This window comes from Bos grunniens, chromosome 13 (assembly GCF_055505025.1).
Source record: "Bos grunniens cultivar Pamir isolate PY7600 chromosome 13, Bosgru_T2T1.0, whole genome shotgun sequence".
In the NCBI taxonomy this organism is placed as follows: domain Eukaryota; kingdom Metazoa; phylum Chordata; class Mammalia; order Artiodactyla; family Bovidae; genus Bos; species Bos grunniens.
Genome location: NC_141177.1, coordinates 16,891,484 through 16,911,665, shown reverse-complemented (window position 1 = coordinate 16,911,665; position 20,182 = coordinate 16,891,484). Strand labels below are relative to the sequence as shown.

The following is a 20,182-nucleotide window of genomic DNA, read 5'->3' as shown; positions in this document are numbered from 1 at the left end:
ATTTCCAACTCTGAGACCCCATGGACTGTAGCTGCCAGGATCCTCTGTCCATGGGATTTCCCAGGCAAGAATATTGGAATGTGTTGCCATTTCCTCCTCCAGGGGATCTTCCTGACCTAGGGATCAAACTCGTGTCTCTTTTCAGGTGGATTCTTTACCACTGAGCTACTAGGGAAGCCCTTAGGTCGGGCTACCAGTTTACCAGTTACCAAACATAACTCCTTTTTTCTCTTCTTTGTGTGTCCTTTCTCTTACGTGTCCCCCCCCCCCCTCTTTTTGCCTAGTCTGTAATCATCATTGTTTACTTTCCTTTTGTGTCCAAAGCAGAAGCATATTTAAGGGGAAGGGAGGTTGGTGGACTCTAGCACAGTCCAACATAAATCCTTCCCTCTACAATCTAAATCTGTTTGTCATGCCCTGATTTCTGAAGACTCCTTGGTGAACACCAGCCATCTAATCTCAGAAAAAATCATTACTGTCTTTGAAGGTAAAGTACACAAGGTACTTAAGATTATCCTTACTCAGTTCCAAGAATTTAAATTATGAGGTAAGGTTAAGGGTGTTGGCCTATTTCTCACTGGAAAAGCGACCACCCAAGTGATCTACTTGAAGCTGTGAAATTTATGAAGATGTAGTGAACCTATGGAATAAGTTGCCAGGAAGGCGGCATAAGGGAAATAGCCTAAGTGAAGCAGTTACCAACATGTATTGAACAGCCACTGTGATTAGAACCTTATTGAAGAGATGTTTATAAAACTAGAGTGTATTAAAGGTAAACGGTGGTGAAGCAATTGACCAGGAAGTGGCCGGGAGCCAAATATTTTAATAAAATGTCACTAGGGTTTTCATATGTGCGTGTTACCCTTAACATTCTTCACATGTGTCCATAGCAGTGGTTGATTTGCTTCAGGAATTAACAGACATAGACACTCTCCATGAGAGTGAAGAAGGAGCGGAAGTGCTCACTGATGCTCTGGTAAGTCGCGCGGCCCTCTGGGGTTTTGCAGCTGTGCATATGGTGTCCACACCATCCCCACCGTTGTCTCTGTGAGTGGTATCGGAGACAGAGAGCTCTGTGGCAAAAGGCTGGACTGAATAAGGAGGATATGAAAGTAGAATGCAACCTTGGGGTACCTTATTCTGTGGAACTGTATTAGGGCAGGGGGCATAGAGTCCTGGCATTTGTTGACTATCTGCTCTAGGCAGGCCTTTACACTTTATTTGCTCTTCACCGTGTCCCCTCAGAAGGGTGTTACTGCTACTATTCCCACTTAGCCATGGAGCTGAGGCTTTGAGAGACAAAACAAACCTGCCTGTGGTCCCACGGCTGGGATTTGAACCTCTGTTCTCTTTGACTCCAATTCCAGCTCGCCCACCTTCACCATGCTGCTTCTAACCTCTTTTACGAGGAGTTTTTGCAGAAAAGAGTTTCTTTTCTGCTCTGGGCTCTAGGCTTTGTACTCTCAAGTGCTGGTGAGGACAGGTATCATTATTACTTGTTTTACAGATAGAGAATCAGAGAATGTTAAAAGCAAGAACAAACTTTCTAGCTTACCCCGGCCCGAGGAGCAGCCCTTGACTGCAGAAGTCAGGGTCAGCTGATTTCTGTGTCCCGTTTTTTGGAGCCTAGGCTGTTATTCCAGGCAGCAGCCACTTGCAAGAGTTTATATGTGAGGTGAACTGATGTCGTCTCATCAGCCCACTCTACCCATGAGGAAGCCCAGCTGCAGAAGGGAAGCCTTCCCCCACGTCACTCAGCCAGCCCCTGTAATAGCAAAGATGGGCTCCTGCATGTTGCGGTCCCCTCTACCATCCTGGCCCATGACACCAGCTTCCCTCTCTCGCCAGAGGGCCGGTGGCAGGGCTAGTCCAGCCTCTTACCCTGATACCACCTATCAACCTCTTATCTAACCCATCAAGCTATCTCATCCTCAAGTTTCCGTCGTTTCTCTTGTCTTCTACTGTCTGATCTTTTCTCTCTGGTTAAGAATGTTAGTAAGTACGGGGTTTTCGGTTTTGTTTTTTGGGTGTTTTATTTTTTTTTTAATAATAAGTTTATTTATTTACTTATTTTGTACTGTGCTGGGTTCTTCATTGCTGCGCAGGCTTTTCTCTAGTTGTGGAGAGTGGGGGCTACTCTCTAGTTGCGGTGCTCAGGCTTCTCATTGTGGTGATTTCTCTTGTTTTGGGGCGTGGGTTCCCTAGCCCATAGGGTCAGCAGTTGCAGTTCCTGGCCTCTAGAGCTCAGGCTCAGCAGTTCTGGCACACAGATTTAGTTGCTCTGTGTCACGTGGGATCCTCTCGGATCAGGGATCGAAACCCACGTCTCCTGCACTGGCAGGCGTGTTCTTTACCACTGAGCCACCAGGGAAGCCCTAAGCACTGGTTTTGTTGCAGTGTGCAGAGTTCATCAAAGATCGGTATAGCTCCTTGGATTAGAAGCACCTGAGGTGCTTGGTTAGGCTACTTTCTGGCCCCATCCAAGACCTGCTGAATTAGAATGGCTGGGGCTGGGACCCCAGATGATTCTGAGACCCCATTGCTACACTGCCCAGCCCCTCCTCACCCTTCTCTTTCAAGCTTCTTGACACGAGAAATTTCCCATGTGCCATGCTCGCAGCTGGCATTTGGTGTGCATGAAGGGGTTGTGAACCCACTGGATATGAAGGACTGTCTCTTACAGAGAGAGAGGCTGGAGTCCAGCAGGGCCATTTGTGACTGAGTATGATGAAAATTTCTATGGCCATTTTTCTTTCAAGCTCCTTCCTGGAGCGAACTGCCACTTTTGTCAAATCCAGGACCTTTATTTTCCCTTTGAACCGCCGTGCAGAAAGGAAAGGATGGCGTGGGGGTCTTTTGTTCTGAGCAGCATCTGAAGGAAGGCTGTGGCACTTGCTCCTTCTCATGTCCCCACAGTGTCATCTGTGTCGTCTTGCCTTCCAGAGGTTAATTACAGTGGCCCTGAATGAGCCTTCCTGCCTGGTCCCTAGACCGATTTTAATTATCATCCTCTGCCTGTGTGAATAGAGGAGACGAAAGGATCAGCTAGCTGGTCTGCTGCCTGTAAAGCGTACCTAGAAACAGCAGTTCACACAAAAGCCCCCTTTGTGTCTTCTGTGTTGCCAGGCCCACCGACAAAAGCTGGATCTTGCAGATTTTATTGTTTGTTTCGGAAGAAACGGTTCATCCTCAGTCCGGGGAACCATTAAGTAGCTGCTGTACGGGGTTTTCTGTTTGTTTTGTTTAGTTTCTGTTTTATTATATTATTTTAAAGTTTTGACTCTTACAGCTTTATACTGGTGGGGCTGGCATGAATCACAAACAAGTGAACATTTCTAGACTCCCATATATTGTTTGCTGATCTGCAGCCAGTCAGCAGCCATCAGTAAATGTCAGACAGCAGAACTGGTAGGTGGTCTTCATCTGTGTCTTCCTACCCTTGTGCTGTATTCAAGAAGAAGTTTGATAAATATTCTCATATTATAAGGGTTGAGTTGTCCTCGTAGTTTTAATTTGGGGCCAATATCGGAGGCCTGGAATTGCACGAGCGGAGGCTAGAGGGCATATAGCAGAATTTATTGTGATGTGCAGTTTGCAGTTATTGCCTTGGTCTTTTTCCCAGCTGGAGGTCCTAGGCAATAGAACAGCACATTTGTGGAGAGAGAGTGCGGTCCTGGCATTCTCAGGGATCTTCGGGGTTTAAAATTTGGTTTACTTCCACTGCTATTACTTACACAGAGGCGAATATTTGTGCTTTGTAACAAGTTGACTTGGTAGCCTGGAAAATAGACTCTTTTCTGGAGAGTGGAAACACAGATTATTTGCTTGGATGGCAGTTCCTCTGGCATGCCTCTCTAAAGAAGAGTCCTTGAGAGTCATGATTAAATTACAGTCATTTCCCCACTTACTAGTCCCCAAAATTTGCCACGCACTTGGCAATCCCATGTCTTTGCTCACATCTCCCTTCAGCTTGGCAAGCCTGGCTTCCCCTGGGCTATTTGGAATACTCCTATTCATCCTTTAAAGCCTCACTTAAACGTCATCTCTCCTGAGTCTTATTTCAGACTCATCACCTCAGCAGAATTTGTGTTCCTCTGCTTCATGGTACATCCTGGCACTCGTCACATTGGCTTATAGACATCTTGTTAGAAGCTTGTCTTTCCTGAGATGTGCTCCCCAGCAGGGGAGGGGCCAAAGTGGTGCTTTGTCACTTACCAGTGTGTAACCTTGGAAAGGTTACCTAACCTCTCTGCGCTCAGCTCCTTCTGTAAAGTGGGAAGAACAGTAGTAGGTCTGTATATGAGAGAGGTTCCAGCAGGCCTACGTTTTGCATTATAACCATATTACCATGTGTATTTTCAAAACTTATTGCTTGGTCAAGATTCAGTGGGTGTGGGTGTGTATGTAGGGGTCGGGGAGAGGGTTTATTATTGTTTTTTTAATATGAAATTTCCAGAACTCATAGTAGGTAGAAAAACCCCAAACTCAAGAAACCTTGTTGGCAGATTGTGGAAGATAGAAAAAGAATCCTTCAAACCCTCTCATCTCCGCTCATCTGTCCCTTTCTTATTTCCTCCTTTTCTCGTGTATCTACTGTCTCTGCACAAGCGGAAAAATACGACTGATTTTTGCCCCTGAACTTTGTCTTGGTAGAATCTGGTGGAATATTGTTTGGCAGGTATGCTAACAAGTGGAAATACCCAATGACTTATCAGAAAACATCAGACTTAAGACAGTCACGATTTCCAAGGGCAGTGTTGCTGTAGCTGATGCTTTAATCCCTAAGAAGAATTTGTTTTTAGTTTCAGAGTTAGTCACAGGTCCAAAAAAATAGGCATGAAGGCGGTAGACCCAAGAGTGTAGAGGGACAGAATGCTAATCTGTGCTTCTTACTAGATGATATCCGGAGCTATGCATAATATAAATATTTTTCCGAGGGTTTTCTCAGCTAAATGTATTTTGACTGCTTTGACCCTCCTGCAATCAGATAAAATTGCATTTAACCCAGCTAAACATAAAGTTTCACACTTTGCAAGCTTAATAAGGCTGTTTGTTAGAAGTTAGATTTTTGTAGCAAGGAAAAAAGATTTTCTCCAGCCAGACCCATTACCAATAACCATCTAGTTCTGGAATTTGAGTGTGTTGCTTACTGCCTGGCTCAGTGGTAAAGAATCCACCTGCCAGTGCAGGAAACGGAGGAGACACAGGTTTGACCCCTGGGTCGGGAAGATCCCCCAGAGGAGGAAATGGCAACCCACTCCAGTATTCTTGCCTGAAAACTCCCACAGACAGAAGAGCCTGGCGGGCTACAGTCCATGGTGTTGCAAAGAGTCGGGTACGACTGAGCAACTGAGCATGCACGCGTTGTCCCCACAACCTTCCAGACAGCCGACTCTGGTAACAGAATTAAGAATCGAGGAAAGGGAGGGAAAATAATGCAGACACGGCAGCGGTAAGCAATTGAGAGTGGCGAGGCAGTTCACAGAACTGACAAGCAGTGTGATACCCGGCGGAGTTGCAGTGTCTGCTGCTGTAGGATTCAGGGAGATTACAAGTCAATCAGGGTGATTTAGGGGAAAACAAACTGTGACATGGTTCACGTTTTCCCCCAGATGTTTTTCTGTTTTCTCTCACACACCCAAATTGTCCAATTAATTAAGGAAAACACTGCAGTGGATTTCTTTGAAGCTTTTGCTGGCTGTGAGATTTGAGAGCAAGATTGTATATCTCCTTGATATATAAGAGGGGGAAACAGCTCTTTCTCCTATTTATAGGAGCTCTCAATTCTGGCATCAGTATCTCCTCCAGTCTGCAGCTAGGGTCCTCACAGCGGGGCAGAAAGGAGAGCCTAGCAAATCTGCTTCCTTGGTGATGCAGGTATCCCCAGTTAGTCAATAGTTTCAACTCTCCCCCATCTGGATGCTTCCCTCAAGTCTTGCCCAGAAAGAGTAGAGGCCTTATTTCAAGATGTGTCTCTCTTGCCATTGTTCCATCCTCAGGCTCAGTTTGAATTGTCTGTAGAGTGCCTTGTGCAGAAGTGTTCAGGAAGCATCAGTCGATGAGATCATTTCTTTCCTGTCCTTTCTCTCCTCTTTTTCTCCTCACTAGAAGTGACAGGATGTGATGAAAAAAGTCTTGGAGTTGGTCACTTCTGCCACAAGCTCTGTGACTTTGACCAGGCTGATTAACCCTTCTGGACCTATGTATTCTCACACGTAAAAGCTGTGAGGGATACTTGAGAGTAAATGAAGCAGTGTATGTAGAAATACGATTACAGTACACAAAGTAAATGTTTTGTCAGTTTATTTAAATTTAGCAAAATTACCGAATGTCTGGTATGTGTAGTGTTGCACTTGACTTTGAAGAGTGTACCAAGATAAGTGAGGGTGCAGCGTCTGCCTTCAGAAAATTTGAGTTTTCTTAGCCCGTGCAAGAGATGGAACAGTGAATAATCAGGTATCAGAAGAAGGAAAGGGCTATCTGCTTAATTTTTGAACCAGACCCAGGGTAAGGCATGCCCGTATAGTTTCATTTACTCTTAACTCATTCCCATTTCCTAAGTGAAGAAGCTGGGGCAGTGAGAGAAAGGAGCACCGTGGGTACGCAGCAGATCTTGTCGACCGGTATAGGTTTCCTTATTGGCTGCGACTTGGAAATTTATTACCAGGCAGATAATCACTTCTTGATTATTAGGTGTTTCTGTTTCCTTACTTACCTTCCTCGGGGTGCTCCTGGGCTCCCCAGTGGCAGTCTGTGTAGGGCACACATTGTGTCAGAAGGTAGCATGGAGTGGTGGAAACATTGTTTCATCTAAGAAGGAAGCTTGGTTTTTGCTTCTGCTGCCACTGCTTAGTAAACCTGTGGTCTTGGCCAGGTCACTAATCTCTTGAATATCATCGGTATGACATGGCTACTGAAAATTTCTTGTAAGTGATATGTGGTTATATGAATCAAATGAGAGAAATAAAATTGCTTTTTAGGCATTATATGTAATAAAACATAAGACATTTTATTATGTTAAGATTCTTTTTGAGAAGGGGTCAGAAGTTCATCAAAGGTAATAGTTTCATAAAAGCTTGGTTATGCAAACTTAGAAACGGTTTGAGTTTAACCTGAAGTTTTGAGATCAGTGTCAAATACAGCAAGTAAACTTTCCTACTGAATATCTCTTGGTGCTGTAGTTGAGAAATGTGCTTCTCACTTGAACGAACTTGTGACTCGAGAAGGCATTTTCGTAAGGTGTTTCATACTCTCTAGAAGAAGGAGCACACGACTTGATTTCAGAAGGCCTAGGTTCAAGTGCTAGCATGTAACTCACTCACTGTTACCTTGGATTTTACCTTGTCCCCTTAAGCTTCAATGAGGGATAATGAGGCCTGCTGTTTCTTTGCCTCTGGGTCACTGCACAACTCAAAAGAGATCTTGGGATGGGAAAGCACCCTTCAGACCACAAGTGGAGGCTGTTTACTTTGCTCATTCAGTAGAGAAGGGGGCACAGGAGTGGGAACGTTTTGGGGACCATCCTGTGACATGTACCCCTTTCTCTTGCCACCCCGATGCACAGGTGGACGGGCAGGTGGTCGCATTGCTTGTGCAAAATCTGGAGCGTCTGGACGAGTCTGTGAAGGAAGAGGCGGACGGCGTCCACAACACTCTGGGTAAGGGGGAGAGTGGCCAGCATTTCCTGAGTTTTTGTTTGTTTTGGAGGTTGGCATTCATTTCCTTCTTCCTTTATAATAGAGTCAACAGCCAGAGGGTTTTCCTTTTTTCTGCTCCCAAACTGCCTGTTCAGAAATGAAGACCCTTGTGTAAATTTCATATAACTGCTGCTTTGGTTGGGCTTGCAGGTAATAAAAGCAGAAATCCACTAAGTAGGTGACCTTCCTGGACAAAAACGGCTGGCTTCTCTGAATAGGCCTTTTGCCTCTGCCTCTGAAAGTCAGGATAAAGTCTATGCAGGATGAATTTTTTTTTTTTTTTCCTTTGGAAAGTATGTATTTTAGGATTTTTGAATCCCCTTCTATTGGTTTTTCTTCCCATTTCTCTTCAGTGGAACTACAAACTTTTGAACCACTGTGCATAGGCATACCTCATTTTGTGTGTGTGTGCTTTATTGTGCTTTGCAGATGTTACATTTTTACAAATTGAAAATGTGTGGCAACCCTGCATTGTCAGATGATAGATAGCATTATTTACTAATATGATATTTTTAAAATTAAGGTATGCACATTGTTTTTTAGACATAATGCTATTGCACACTTAGTCAATTACAATATAGTATAACTTTTATATGCACTTGGAAACCAAAAAATTCATGTGATTCTCACTTTATTGTGATATTCACTTTATTGCAATGGTCTGGAACCAAACCCACAATATCTCCAAGGTACACCAGGCCTTTATAGGACATTTTATTTGAAAAATAGTTAGTATTTCCTTCCCTTCTTATGTGTACTTTGCCGTGTAAACTGTGAGTTGAAATATTGCTGTTAACTTGGCTGTCCCTTTATCATATGTTCATTTAAGTAGATTCTTCTGCAGTATTTCCCCTCCTCCTCCTCAAGTCTCCCCAGTCTTTCCCTCTGCAAAGTTGATTAACCAATAGTCTGTTTAAAAATAGTTTGGGGTAGCTCTGTTTATCACCATTTGCTGTCTTATAAAACCAAAGGTGACGTATCTGTAAGCAGAGCTTAAGAAATGAACAAGGCCCAGCAGAAGTAGAAATTTTGATGAGGTTAGATTTTCTCCCAGCTCCTTTGTGTCTACCACATATTTCCGTTGTAGTTTTATACTCTCTCCTGGGAAATTATCATAAAGAAGGAGGAAGACATAGCACCTAGGGAGTAAGAGAAGAGAGAACACAACAGTCTGTGATCTGGGGGTTGGCTGTAGCCTAGAGCCAGAATTTGGCATTGCCATCTGTTAGCCTAATGCTGAATTTCGCTGAATAGAAGGCTTATCAGAAGTCTTAACGGACTGTTTATAAAAAGAGCCTGATGTAATGGGAAAAGCACCAGCCTGTCAATCTGTGAAGATCTGTGTAGTTTCATCTTGGTCCCTTACCAGCAGCTCAAGAGATTCATCCCTCTCTTCCCTACTAAGCATGTGATGTTTGTCAGGCACTGTTCTAGGCCACTGGGTACATTAAAGATGAATTAGGCACAGTTCCTTTTAAGAATCAGACTGATGGGAAAGTCTTGAATAGAAAGAAGGGATAATACAGGATATTGCAATAGGAGTATAATAGGAGTCAGTGGGGAGCCCTATGGAAGAGAAGAGGAAGGGTCTCCAAGTGGCTGGGTAGGAGCAGGTAGCTGATTGAGGCTGAATATGAAGAGAGGTGCATTTTGATGGAGAAATGTGAGCCAGACCCTCAGGCAGGGCAGTATCGTTTGTCAAGTCATGAATGGGCAAGGGCCTTGGGGAAAGACTAGAAATGTGCTATGGCAGCGAGAGGTGAAGATGGTAGGAGATGGGACCAGAGGAGTAAGTTCATCCAGACTATGAAAGACCTTCTAAACCTTGGCAAGATGTTTGGATTTGATTCTAGTGTTCAATAGAAAGCCACCTAAAGGGTAAGCAGAGGGTAAGCAGAGTAAGATAAGGGCTTCGGAGATTAAAAAGAATGAGCCAATTTCTTAGAAAACGTCAAAAGTAATTTAAGGTATTCAAATGGTCTCCATCTCTCAGTGGTCTCGTTGCTACTCTGCTCTCACAGCTTTGTGTCTACTCCCCGGGGGGCTGCCTGGACATCCTTTAAGTAGCCATTGGCGAGGCCGACATGGGCTGAAGAGTGAGGAGAAAAGAGGTGTATTGCTTCCTTCAGCTCTTTTTCCTAAAGGCTCTGGGCGTTGTGCTTAGAGAGCTCAGAGCTCCATCTGCTCTCTGGTAGTAACATATCCGGGCATGGGGAGCAGCAGGGGCCTGAGGGAAAGGAAAGCACTGAACGTATTCGAATGAGGGTTTGGTTTGTATAGTTGCGTTTGTTCTTGGCTGTGCTAGGTCTTCGTAGTGGCACGTGGGCTCTTCTCGACAGTGCAAAGGTGCTTCCCTGCCTGCAGCACAGACTCTAGTTGCAGCAAGCAGGCTTAGTTGCCCTGTGGTGTGTGGGGGTCTTAGTTCCCCAGCCAGGGATTGAACCTGCATCCCCTGCATTAGAAAGTCAACTCCTAACCACTGGACCATGAGGGAAGTCTGTAGTTTTTGTTTTTTTTTTTTAAATGGCCTTTTTTTTAGTCTCATAATCATACAATCACTTTTTTTTTTTTTTTTTTGGCCTGCTTATTTAAAATTTTTCTATTAAATGGCAATGTGCTTGTTGTAGGAGGTAGCAGGACCAAGTATATTTGCTTCTGAGTACCTGACAGTTACCTCTGCCAGCATGGCCTTTCCTGTCTATGCACCTTGTTTTGTTCAATTAAGAAGATCATGCTTGCTTCCCTTGTAGTATCTGAAGAAAGAGATCTGAACGTGGGTGAATCAGGAGAGGAAGAGGCTCTGAATTCTTCCACTGATTTTTCCCTGTAAGGCTTCTGCCTAGCCCCCTGTGTCTTCCGTCACAGGTCTCAGGGACCGTAGTACTGTGACAGTAAGAGGGCCTTGTTAGGCAGATACTCACACTTTGTGTATTCTGCTGGTGTTCTACACAGCAGAAAACCATTCACTATTCCTTTAGTGAATTCTGACAAGTTCAGTTATGAGTTTTACTTGTAACATAACTTGAAGGGAAAAAAAAACAACATAGCATGTCCCTAGTTAATCTAAGAATGACAACACAGCATCTGGCTGGGAGGAATACAGGCAAGTGGGAAGAGGAATATAATGTCTGGCATGGGAAGCAGGCTACAGATGGAAACAAAGTTGCCCTCCCAAATGACTGGTGTCTGTCTCTCTGCAGCTATTGTGGAAAACATGGCCGAGTTCCGGCCGGAGATGTGCACAGAGGCCGCGCAGCAGGGTCTTCTGCAGTGGCTGTTGAAGAGGCTGAAGGTAAATCTTTGCAGTGTGCCTGGCTCATGCTGGGTCATTGGCACAGGTTGTTATTCCTGTGCTGTGTGATCCCATTTGGGAATCTTTTGGCAAATGTTGCCTCTTTCTTTGCTTCTCTTCTTACATTTGTTTTAAAAATAGCCTTTAATAGCCCTGAAAATAATATAAACATGTTGTCAACACAAATTCACATAGTACAGAAGGTTTATACCGGAAATAGAAGCTCTCCTCTGCTGATTCCTTCTAGTTCCACTTCTCAGAGACAGCCACTGTTAACAATGTTTTATCTATCCTTCCAGAAATTGTCTCTGTAAATAGGAGTGTATGTGTGTGTTTATATGTGTTTCACAAATAGAATCATACATTATTTTCTTTTGCAAGTTGATTTTTTTTCACTGAACTAGTGGCTGCCTAGTATTCTGTTTTATGGTTGTGCCAAATTAATGTAACCATTCCCCTGTTCGTAACAGTTTTTTACTCTTAAAACAGCACAATAGTGAGTATCCCCATGTACACACACACTGTTTTGTTTTCTTTTTTTTTTTTTTTTTGCACACTTGTGTCAGTTTATCTGTAGGATAAATTCCTAGAAATAGAATTGTAATGTTAAAGGGTATGCACATTAACATTTTTGGTAAATTTTGCAGAATTGTCCTCTATCAGTTGCTCCACTGAGTTGAGATGTCTATTTCCCCTAGCGATATTGGGCATTGTCAAACTTAAAATTTTGTTAATTTGATAAGTGAAAACTGGTATTTTATTTTAATTTGGAATTTTAAAATCAAGTACAGGTGCTGGCTTTCACCTGTTTATTAGCCAGTTGTATTCATCTCTTCTAGCTTCCTGTTTATGTGCTTTGTTCATATTTCTGTTGGATCATTCATTGATCTGTTGATCTGTTGGCTCATTGATCTGTTGGATCATTCATTCACTTTTCTTGTTAGCATAGTCCTTTGATCATCTTTTGACCATTTAGTGCCTGTACCGTAGAGTGAAATAGGAAAGGGAGAGGTCAGGGCTTCTCTCAGGATAGTGTTAACCAAAGACATGCTGGGAGGAGGTTTGGAACTACTTAATACTGTAGTACTGAAATATTCTGGGCAAGCAAGGATTCCCAGCTTTTCAGTGAGAAAGCTTGTCTGTGGCTGCAATGATTCTTTAGGTAGTCCTGGCCTTGCTGAGCTCCGGAGGGTCATAGAGATGCAGAAACTCTGAGGTGCATCAGGTCCAATTTATCCCCACCCCTGCCTCCCCCTCTCCCCCGCCTTCCCCCCTCCCCTGTTCCCACTGTCTTGGCCGGGGTGAGGAGGAAGATTCTGCTTAAGATATCATATGTCCACATGGTTCCCTCTCTTTCTGACAATTTAGGTCTTCCCAAATCCTTCTTATTTAACCCTTTGTTGCCATTAAATCTGTAACATAGACTTTCATAGCATGGCTTGAGGACACTCAGCTAGCCTGTATGTTCTCATCGGTGGGTAGGGGCGCACTTGCTGGTATAAGGATAAACTTGGTGCGTAGTTCAGCGCATGGCAACCGCCTATCCACACACACACACCCTCACCTTTCCTTTCCGGAAAGAGTCAGGTCTGGTTAACTCACTCATTGTCATGTTTGCAGCTTCCTTTTGACCTCCTCTCATGAATCTTTATGTCCTTTGGTTTCCCCGTGGAATTACACTCACATCTCCCTCAGTTTCTTCGTTCCTTGATATTCAACAAAACTTTATTCTGCCAAGCTGTGAGACATTTTGGGGGTGAGGAGTAGGGGAGAGGAAAGTAAAACACAGAGCTAAGGTGATGGGCTAGATGGCAGGGACCTGAGTCTTAATGGGATGGCCTTAATGGATTGGGGCCACAATTGTATACAAATAATCCGATAATTTTTGTCTTTGTGAGGTCAGGACCAATCTTTCCCAGTTGCTTGAGGCTTGGTACTGAATCAAGGATCTTCATTAAACTAGAATATCCGGCCTCTTCTGCCTTTTGAAAGGTGTTGAAACTTGCCGGTCTTTTTATGAATTGGTAACAGGAGGGGAAATTGAGACCTTTGGGTGTTTGGTTGGATTCTGTTACTCTTATGAGAGTAATAAAGAGGCCCATTTGGCTGTCTTGCAAGCTGTTGACTCTTGCCTTTCAGGCGTAGTGTTTATGCGATCCTCGGGGCACAAATAGCCATGTTATCTCTAAAACAGTTTTTCAAAATTTGGGGGTATCTAACCATTAAAATGCTATTTGGTTATTTTACTAGTAAGTGAAAATTCTTAGAAAATTCTGTGCTGACCAGACATAAAGGAAAGTTTTGCTTCAGGGTGAGGCCAGCAAGAAGGCATGTCTTTAAAAGCAATTCCTTGCTCTTATTTCTCATAATCTGGAGAAGTGCTTACTGTAGTCTTCACCATCATAATCATCTTGGTGAATCAGATTGAATGATGGACCCAGATCCTTACTTTCACAGGTAGGACTTTAAAAAAATACAAATTCCCAGACGTACTTTCTCAGTCTCTGTCTTCAGTGTATTTTAGACACGTTCCACGTGTGGTTATAAATGTACAGTGGTGTAAGATGCACTGGTTTCTAGAAATGTGAGCATTTTTGTTACCTGTTTTTGTTCAGTACTACTCCAAAACTAATTTAAAACTTCACTTTCATTATACCATTCCCTGTTCAGGAACCTTCCTACAGTGATACTAATGCCCTCTGCATCAGATCCCACCATCTCTGCCTACTTTTTAAGGCCCCTTAACCTGGCCTGATCTGACCCTTCCATCTCTCAGTTTCGAAACATTGGCCTTTTAGTTTTCAGACATGCCCCTCTACCTTTGCAAAGGTCAACATTGTTGACCTCTATGTCTTTCTTCCTGTTCCTCCCTCCACCAGGAATGACTCCTGCCTTATGTATTTCTAAATTGTACATAACCTTCTTAAACCAACTTAAACCCCTACTCTTCCATATTGCCACCACCATTTTTTGAACTGGAAGGAATCTTATAAGTTCTATAAAAAATTAAAAATCAAGACGTATAGAGATTAAGACAATTAAGATTGCCCAAATTCATGTAGCTAGAGGTAGAACTAGAATTAAAACCTAAGTTTCCAGACTTTCTTCATGTACTCTTTGCATAGCACTGCTTTGCCCATACTGCCCTCTTTCTTTTCTGAATGTCAATCTTTTTTTTTTTCATGTTGGTTCTCTTCTGGGAGTTAGCAGATCTGGGTTCTAACATATGCCTATAGCTGTGTGAAACATACCCTCATGGAGTATCTTTTCTTCATCACCTGGGAGACTTCCATATTATTATGTGTGCTCCTGGTCTTTCTCCAAATATCCTTAAACTCCTTAACAGCAAGGACTAGGACTCCATCATATGTGCATCTCTTCCCCGTTGTTCTCTGAATGTGATTCCCAACGAGGAGCGTCAAAATTGCCTGGCCACTTATTGGAAATGTACATTCTTGAACCCACCCCAGACTCACTAAATCTGCCCAGCTTGGAGTGGAGCCAGCAATCTGTGTTTTAACAAGCCCTCCAGGAGATCCTGATGTATGCTGAAGTCTGAGAACCCCTTTTATATTTACATTGCTTTATAAAACCTTGCTACCTAACTGATCATCCCATTGTTTATTCACTAGTCCTTGAGTAACCCCTAAGTGAATGGCACATTAGTCAGTCTCCTTTTGGTACTAGTAGCCTCGCTAGCAGTATACAGAGATACTTACGGATTTTTTCATTCACTAAATGAAACCTTACTAATTTGTGCTGCTAATGGGGATAAAACCCATTTCATAGGATTGCATTAAAAGGTTTAACAAGTAAGCAGATAACTGTAGTGTGAGAGACGCTGCACCATAGTTCACTTTTTGATGGGGAATAGAAACTTATTAGGATACTGTGTACTATGGAAAATAATACCAAAACTTTTTTCTTTTTTAAAGAAACAAAATTAAGATTCCTTTTTGTTTCCCAATGAAATCACTGCTTCAAAAACAGTTGCAATATTCAGCATTGAGCTCATGAGTTGAGAATTGGCTACAGTGTACTACATGTACAACCGGTTGACGCTAAGTCCTTGGCCTCTTATGACCAGGAGTTGGGATTTTTGTAGGGCACAGGTTGCTTTGACGATTGTACAGGGCTGGAGCCATGTCTGAACCTGCCCCAGGTACCAGAGGTAAGCTGCAGAAATAATTTGCAGCTTTTGGCTGCAGGCAGTAGCATAATTGTCTTGTACTTTCCAAAAAAGCAGCAGCTCCCCAAAAGGTGAAGTTTAATTTTATTCAGGGCTGGCATGTGCTGAGTACAAACCTATGCTCGACTCTGTAATTACTCTGACAGCTGAAAGATTTAGGATCACCAGGCTCCTGGATGGAGGAGAGCCCCAGAAGCTCCAACTCCCATTGGGTAACTTTGCAAAATCCAAGAGAAGATACCTGGTAAATGAATTCTCTCTCCTCCGGATTTTGACTAAATGTCCTTGTAATTTGGCAGTTTGGTATTTTGCAGGCTTGGAGACTGTCATCTCTGAGTGAGATTTAAACAGAAATAAAACTTCCTTGGTGACTTTTGTCTTTGGCTAGACATGAAAGATTAGTCTCCTTTTTTCCCATCAAGCCCACGGTTTCACTCAACGTAGGAGATATCAGGCAGGTTAGAGAGGCAGAGTAATTTTGTGAAGATCACATAGGTAGTAACTAATGTGTAGAACTGAGATTCTAACCTGGGTATTTCTGATCCCAGTCATCTGAAAAACATGTAGCACCTACTATGTGTTCAGTTCAGTTCAGTCTCTCAGTCATATCCGACTCTTTGCAACCCCATGGACTGCAGCACGCCAGGCCTCCCTGTCCATAACCAACTCCTGGAGTTTACTCTGACTCATGTCCATTGAGTCGGTAATGCCATCCAGCCATCTCATCCTCTGTTGTCCCCTTCTCCTCCCACCTCCAATCTTTCCCAGCGTCAGGGTCTTTTTCAATGAGTCAGTTCTTTGCATCAGGTGGCCAAAGTATTGGAGTTTCAGCTTCAGCATCAGTCCTTCCAATGAATATTCAGGACTGGTTTCTTTTAGGATGGATTGGTTGGATCTCTTTGCAGTCCAAGGGACTCTCAAGAGTCTTCTCCAATACCGCAGTTCAAAAGCATCAATTCTTCGGTGCTCAGCTTTCTTTATAGTCCAACTCTCATATCCATACATGACTACTGGAAAAACCATATCCTTGACTAGACAGACCGTTGTTGACAAAGTAATGTCTCTGCTTTTTAATATGCTGTCTAGGTTGGTCATAACTTTTCTTCCAAGGAGCAAGCATCTTTTAATTTCATGGCTGCAGTCACCATCTGCAGTGATTTTGGAGCCCCCCAAAATAAAGTCTCTCACTGTTTCCACTGTTTCCCCATCTATTTGCCATGAAGTGATGGGACCAGATGCCATGATCTTAGCTTTCTGAATGTTGAGTTTTAAGCCAACTTTTCACTTTCTTCTTTCATTTTCATAAAGAGGCTCTTTAGTTCCTCTCACTTTCTCCCATAAGGTTGGTGTCATCCGCATATCTGTGGTTATTGATACTTCCATATTGTGTTAAGTACTTCCATATTGGGCTTCCCTAATGGCTCAGTGATAAAGAATCTGCCTGCCAATGCAGGAGACCTGGGTTTAATCCCTGGGTCGGGAAGATTCCCTGGATTAGGAAATGGCAACCCACTCTGGTATTCTTGCCTGGGAAATCCCGTGGACAGGGGAGCCTGGCAGGCTATAATCGATGTGGTTGCAAAAGAGTCAGACACAACTTAGTGACTAAACAACAGCAACTTCCATATTAATTCTTATAGTAACCCTCCAGAGAAGATGTTATTTTATTGTCTCCATTTTACAGATAAAGCAACTTGAGACCAGGAATATTACTTCAGTCATAGATGACCATTCTTAATTTATGGTGCCATCAATATCTCAGTAATTTTTTTATAAGGTCCTATGCCAAAAAGGACCTAATAGTCCCATTTAAGGCAGTTAGGTGCAAACAATTTCATACGTATTTATGTCCTAAGAATTTAGTAGCCATTTGAAAAAATGAAATGCTTGGATTAAAATATATTTTTTATTTCATTTTTAAATACCACAACTACTTTCCGATAGATGTGTGTGCCTTTTGAGTACTGCACAACTTCTAAAACCTTTTAATCAGATTGAACACCACCATCTTTGTTTCTTCTCCACGTTGATTTTCACACAGCTCTTTTATCATAGTAACCACCCAAAGCCAGCCTGTCAAAGAAAGGATGTCATCAAAAGAAAACAGTACCTGGAGCTAATGGTTGATGCATTCACTATTCCACAGATGTCAGATGTCACTGTGCTTTTCTTGGAAATACTGTGAATCCTTGGAATCCCCTGTGGATTCAGTATGGTGTCCCATGGCACACAGTTTGGGAACTGCAGACTTTGGGTTACATACATAGTGCATGCTTCTGAGTGAAATCTAGGTGTGTCTGATCCTAGATTTATGTCCTTTTTTTTTTTAATATACATGTATTACTTGATAAAATTAATTTTAATTCAGTGTAATCTTTAAATGATATAAGTGGATCAGGTTCATGCAAATTCACCTCTGTTTGCTGTCATGTTTAATTTTTTGTCTTACATTTAGCAAGTGCCTACTAAATAACTTGTTGGGAAAAGAGGGAAACCTTCCCCCCTACCTTGGAGATAGAATTTTATACAATCAAGTAAAAGCCAAGAGTCATTGGAATCACAGAAAGGCTATTGCTCCAAGGGCCTGATATCTTTTGGCTTCTTTCAGTTGAGTGTATCTTGTTTGAACTAAGAACCTTGACCCTTAAAAAGCTGCAGTAAGTTGGTATGGCTTAAATCACTTCAACTAGCAATAAATATATAAATCCATCACTCAGTCATGTCTGATTCTTTGTAACCCCATGGACTGCAGTGCACCAGGTTTCCCTGTCCACCGTGAACTCCCAGAGCTTGCTCAAACTCGTGTCCATTGAGTCAGTGATACCATCCAACCATCTCATCCTCTGTCATCCCCTTCTCCTTCTGCCTTCAATCTTCCCCAGCATCAGGATCTTTTCCAATGAGTCAGTTCTTTGCATCAGGTGGCCAGAGTACTGGAACTTCAGGTTCAGCCTCAGTCCTTTCACTGAATATTCAGGACTGATTTCCTTGAGGATTGACTGGTTGGATCTCCTTGCAGTCCAAGGGACTCTCAAGAGTCTTCTCCAACACCACAGTGCAAAAGCATCAATTCTTCCTTGCTCAGCTTTCTTTACTGTCCAACTCTCACATCCATATGTGACTACTGGAAAAACCATAGCTTTGACTCAACGGACTTTTGTCAGCAAACTAGCAATACTCATAACTTAAATAATTTGAGTGATTTGATTAGCAGATTCTTCATTCTGATAGATATACTCACCCCTTGGCTTTTCACTTTTGTGTTTTGATTTGTATAAAACTGTTTTTCTTAAAGTGAAAAATACCACAGTTTGCATTTAAACACTGGCTGTTGTACTGAATTTCCTGAAACAAGACCTTAAGCTTGCCCAGGGAGCATACCTTGCAGTCAGCACACGTAAGACCTTGTATTTACAGATCTTTTAACCTGAGATGGGTCATACCTGGTCAGCCTCCTGGAGCCCTGTGGGGTGCACATAGGCTCGATGAGGAAGACGTGCAGAGAGAGCTGAAAAGACGCTGGGTGTTGCTTCATTAGGGGCCAGTCTTCGTTCTTAAGTGCAAAATCAATGTCCAAACAGAAGTGTGAATGGTGCTAAGGGGATGGCGGTATTAGCTTCAAGATAAACACCTCTCCTGTCCTTTCCAGGTACAGTAATTATTTCTCAGTTCAAAAACCTGGATAGGTAGCAGGGTTGCTGCTGATTAACAGCTGTTATTGTGCCTGCATTTTAAGGATCGAGGGTCCAGTAAATAAAAACACATCGATGAGGCTCACGCTCCTCTCTGTGTCCCTTTATCCACGGGGTATCGTTAATGGTGAGGCACTTGAGTCTCGCTCAGGAGCAACAATGTGGGTGACCGTGAAAGATGGGCTCTGCAGTGCGTGTGTCCCCTCTGCGACTCCAAGTAGCAGAGCATGCAGCAGGGAAAGAATTGTGGGTAGTAATTTGGGTGTTAAAATATTAACACATTTCTGCATATTTAATGTGGTTTCCTTTTTAAATAGTAGGCAGATTATGGCCCATGAGCAGATAGGTTTATGGTTTCAAATTAAATTTTAAGCATTAAAAAAAATTTAAAAATCCAAAAAGGAACTACTTTGTTACAAAGACATTCAGCTAATCTAAATAAGAACTGGCTTTCTTTTCAGCTTCTCTGATCATCTGTCCATAGGCTAATTTACAGCCTAATTTTATGACCGTCACTCGTGACTGAAGCTTCATGATAGATTTTAGTCTTAAAAACTTTCATTCATCTACTTTGCATTTGAGTACATATTATGTGCTCGATCATAGTCCCTAGACTCACAATGGGGAATCTAGGATGGCTTCACAGAGGAGGTGACATTTGTATCTGGGCATTAGAAGGGTGAGGACTGCTGTGTACATAATACTGTTTATGGTTTTCCTACATTGTACTTGAGTCTGGTCTCTTGAGAGCAGAGGCAGACTTTTTTTTACCCATAACCTACCTTTTCCTGTTCTCACTTCTCCATCTCTCCAGCTCAGATCCTAATACTTGTGGAAAAAATTGTCCTGGGGAAAGAAACAAGGGCCCTTAACATATTTCTCCTTTCTCCTGTTTTCCCACAGGCAAAGATGCCTTTCGATGCCAACAAACTGTATTGTAGTGAAGTGCTGGCCATATTGCTCCAGGACAACGATGGTGAGGCTCCCTCTCGGTATTGACATTCTGTTAGGATAGGAGCCAGGCTTGTTTCAGATCATGACAGCAAGCTCTCTTGCCTTTGGCATCCCCTTGCTCTCCCTCTCGCTCTCTGTGCAGCTTTTGTACTCTGTCAAGCTGTATTGATTTTGTTTGCTGATGTATCAGTGTTAGACGGCTGTAAAATCTGACAGTTAGCTTCATTTTTTTTTTCTTCTTCTATTTTTTTCCCCCTTTTAGAAAACAGGGAATTGCTTGGGGAGCTGGATGGAATCGATGTGCTTCTTCAGCAGTTATCCGTGAGTAATTCTTATGCTTCCTGTCTGCCATGAAGAT

General features: G+C 42.8%; 1 protein-coding gene across 1 annotated transcript in view; it reads left to right on the top strand.

The window, feature by feature from the left end:
* CTNNBL1 (catenin beta like 1) overlaps positions 1–20,182 on the top strand; it is a 166,661-nt gene that overhangs the window by 58,696 nt on the left and 87,783 nt on the right. The window contains exons 5-9 of the mRNA XM_086330882.1: positions 881–976; positions 7,565–7,658; positions 10,898–10,989; positions 19,774–19,846; positions 20,087–20,145. Of these exons, the coding sequence (XP_086187008.1) occupies positions 881–976; positions 7,565–7,658; positions 10,898–10,989; positions 19,774–19,846; positions 20,087–20,145 (414 nt within the window). The remainder of the gene's footprint in view (positions 1–880; positions 977–7,564; positions 7,659–10,897; positions 10,990–19,773; positions 19,847–20,086; positions 20,146–20,182) is intronic.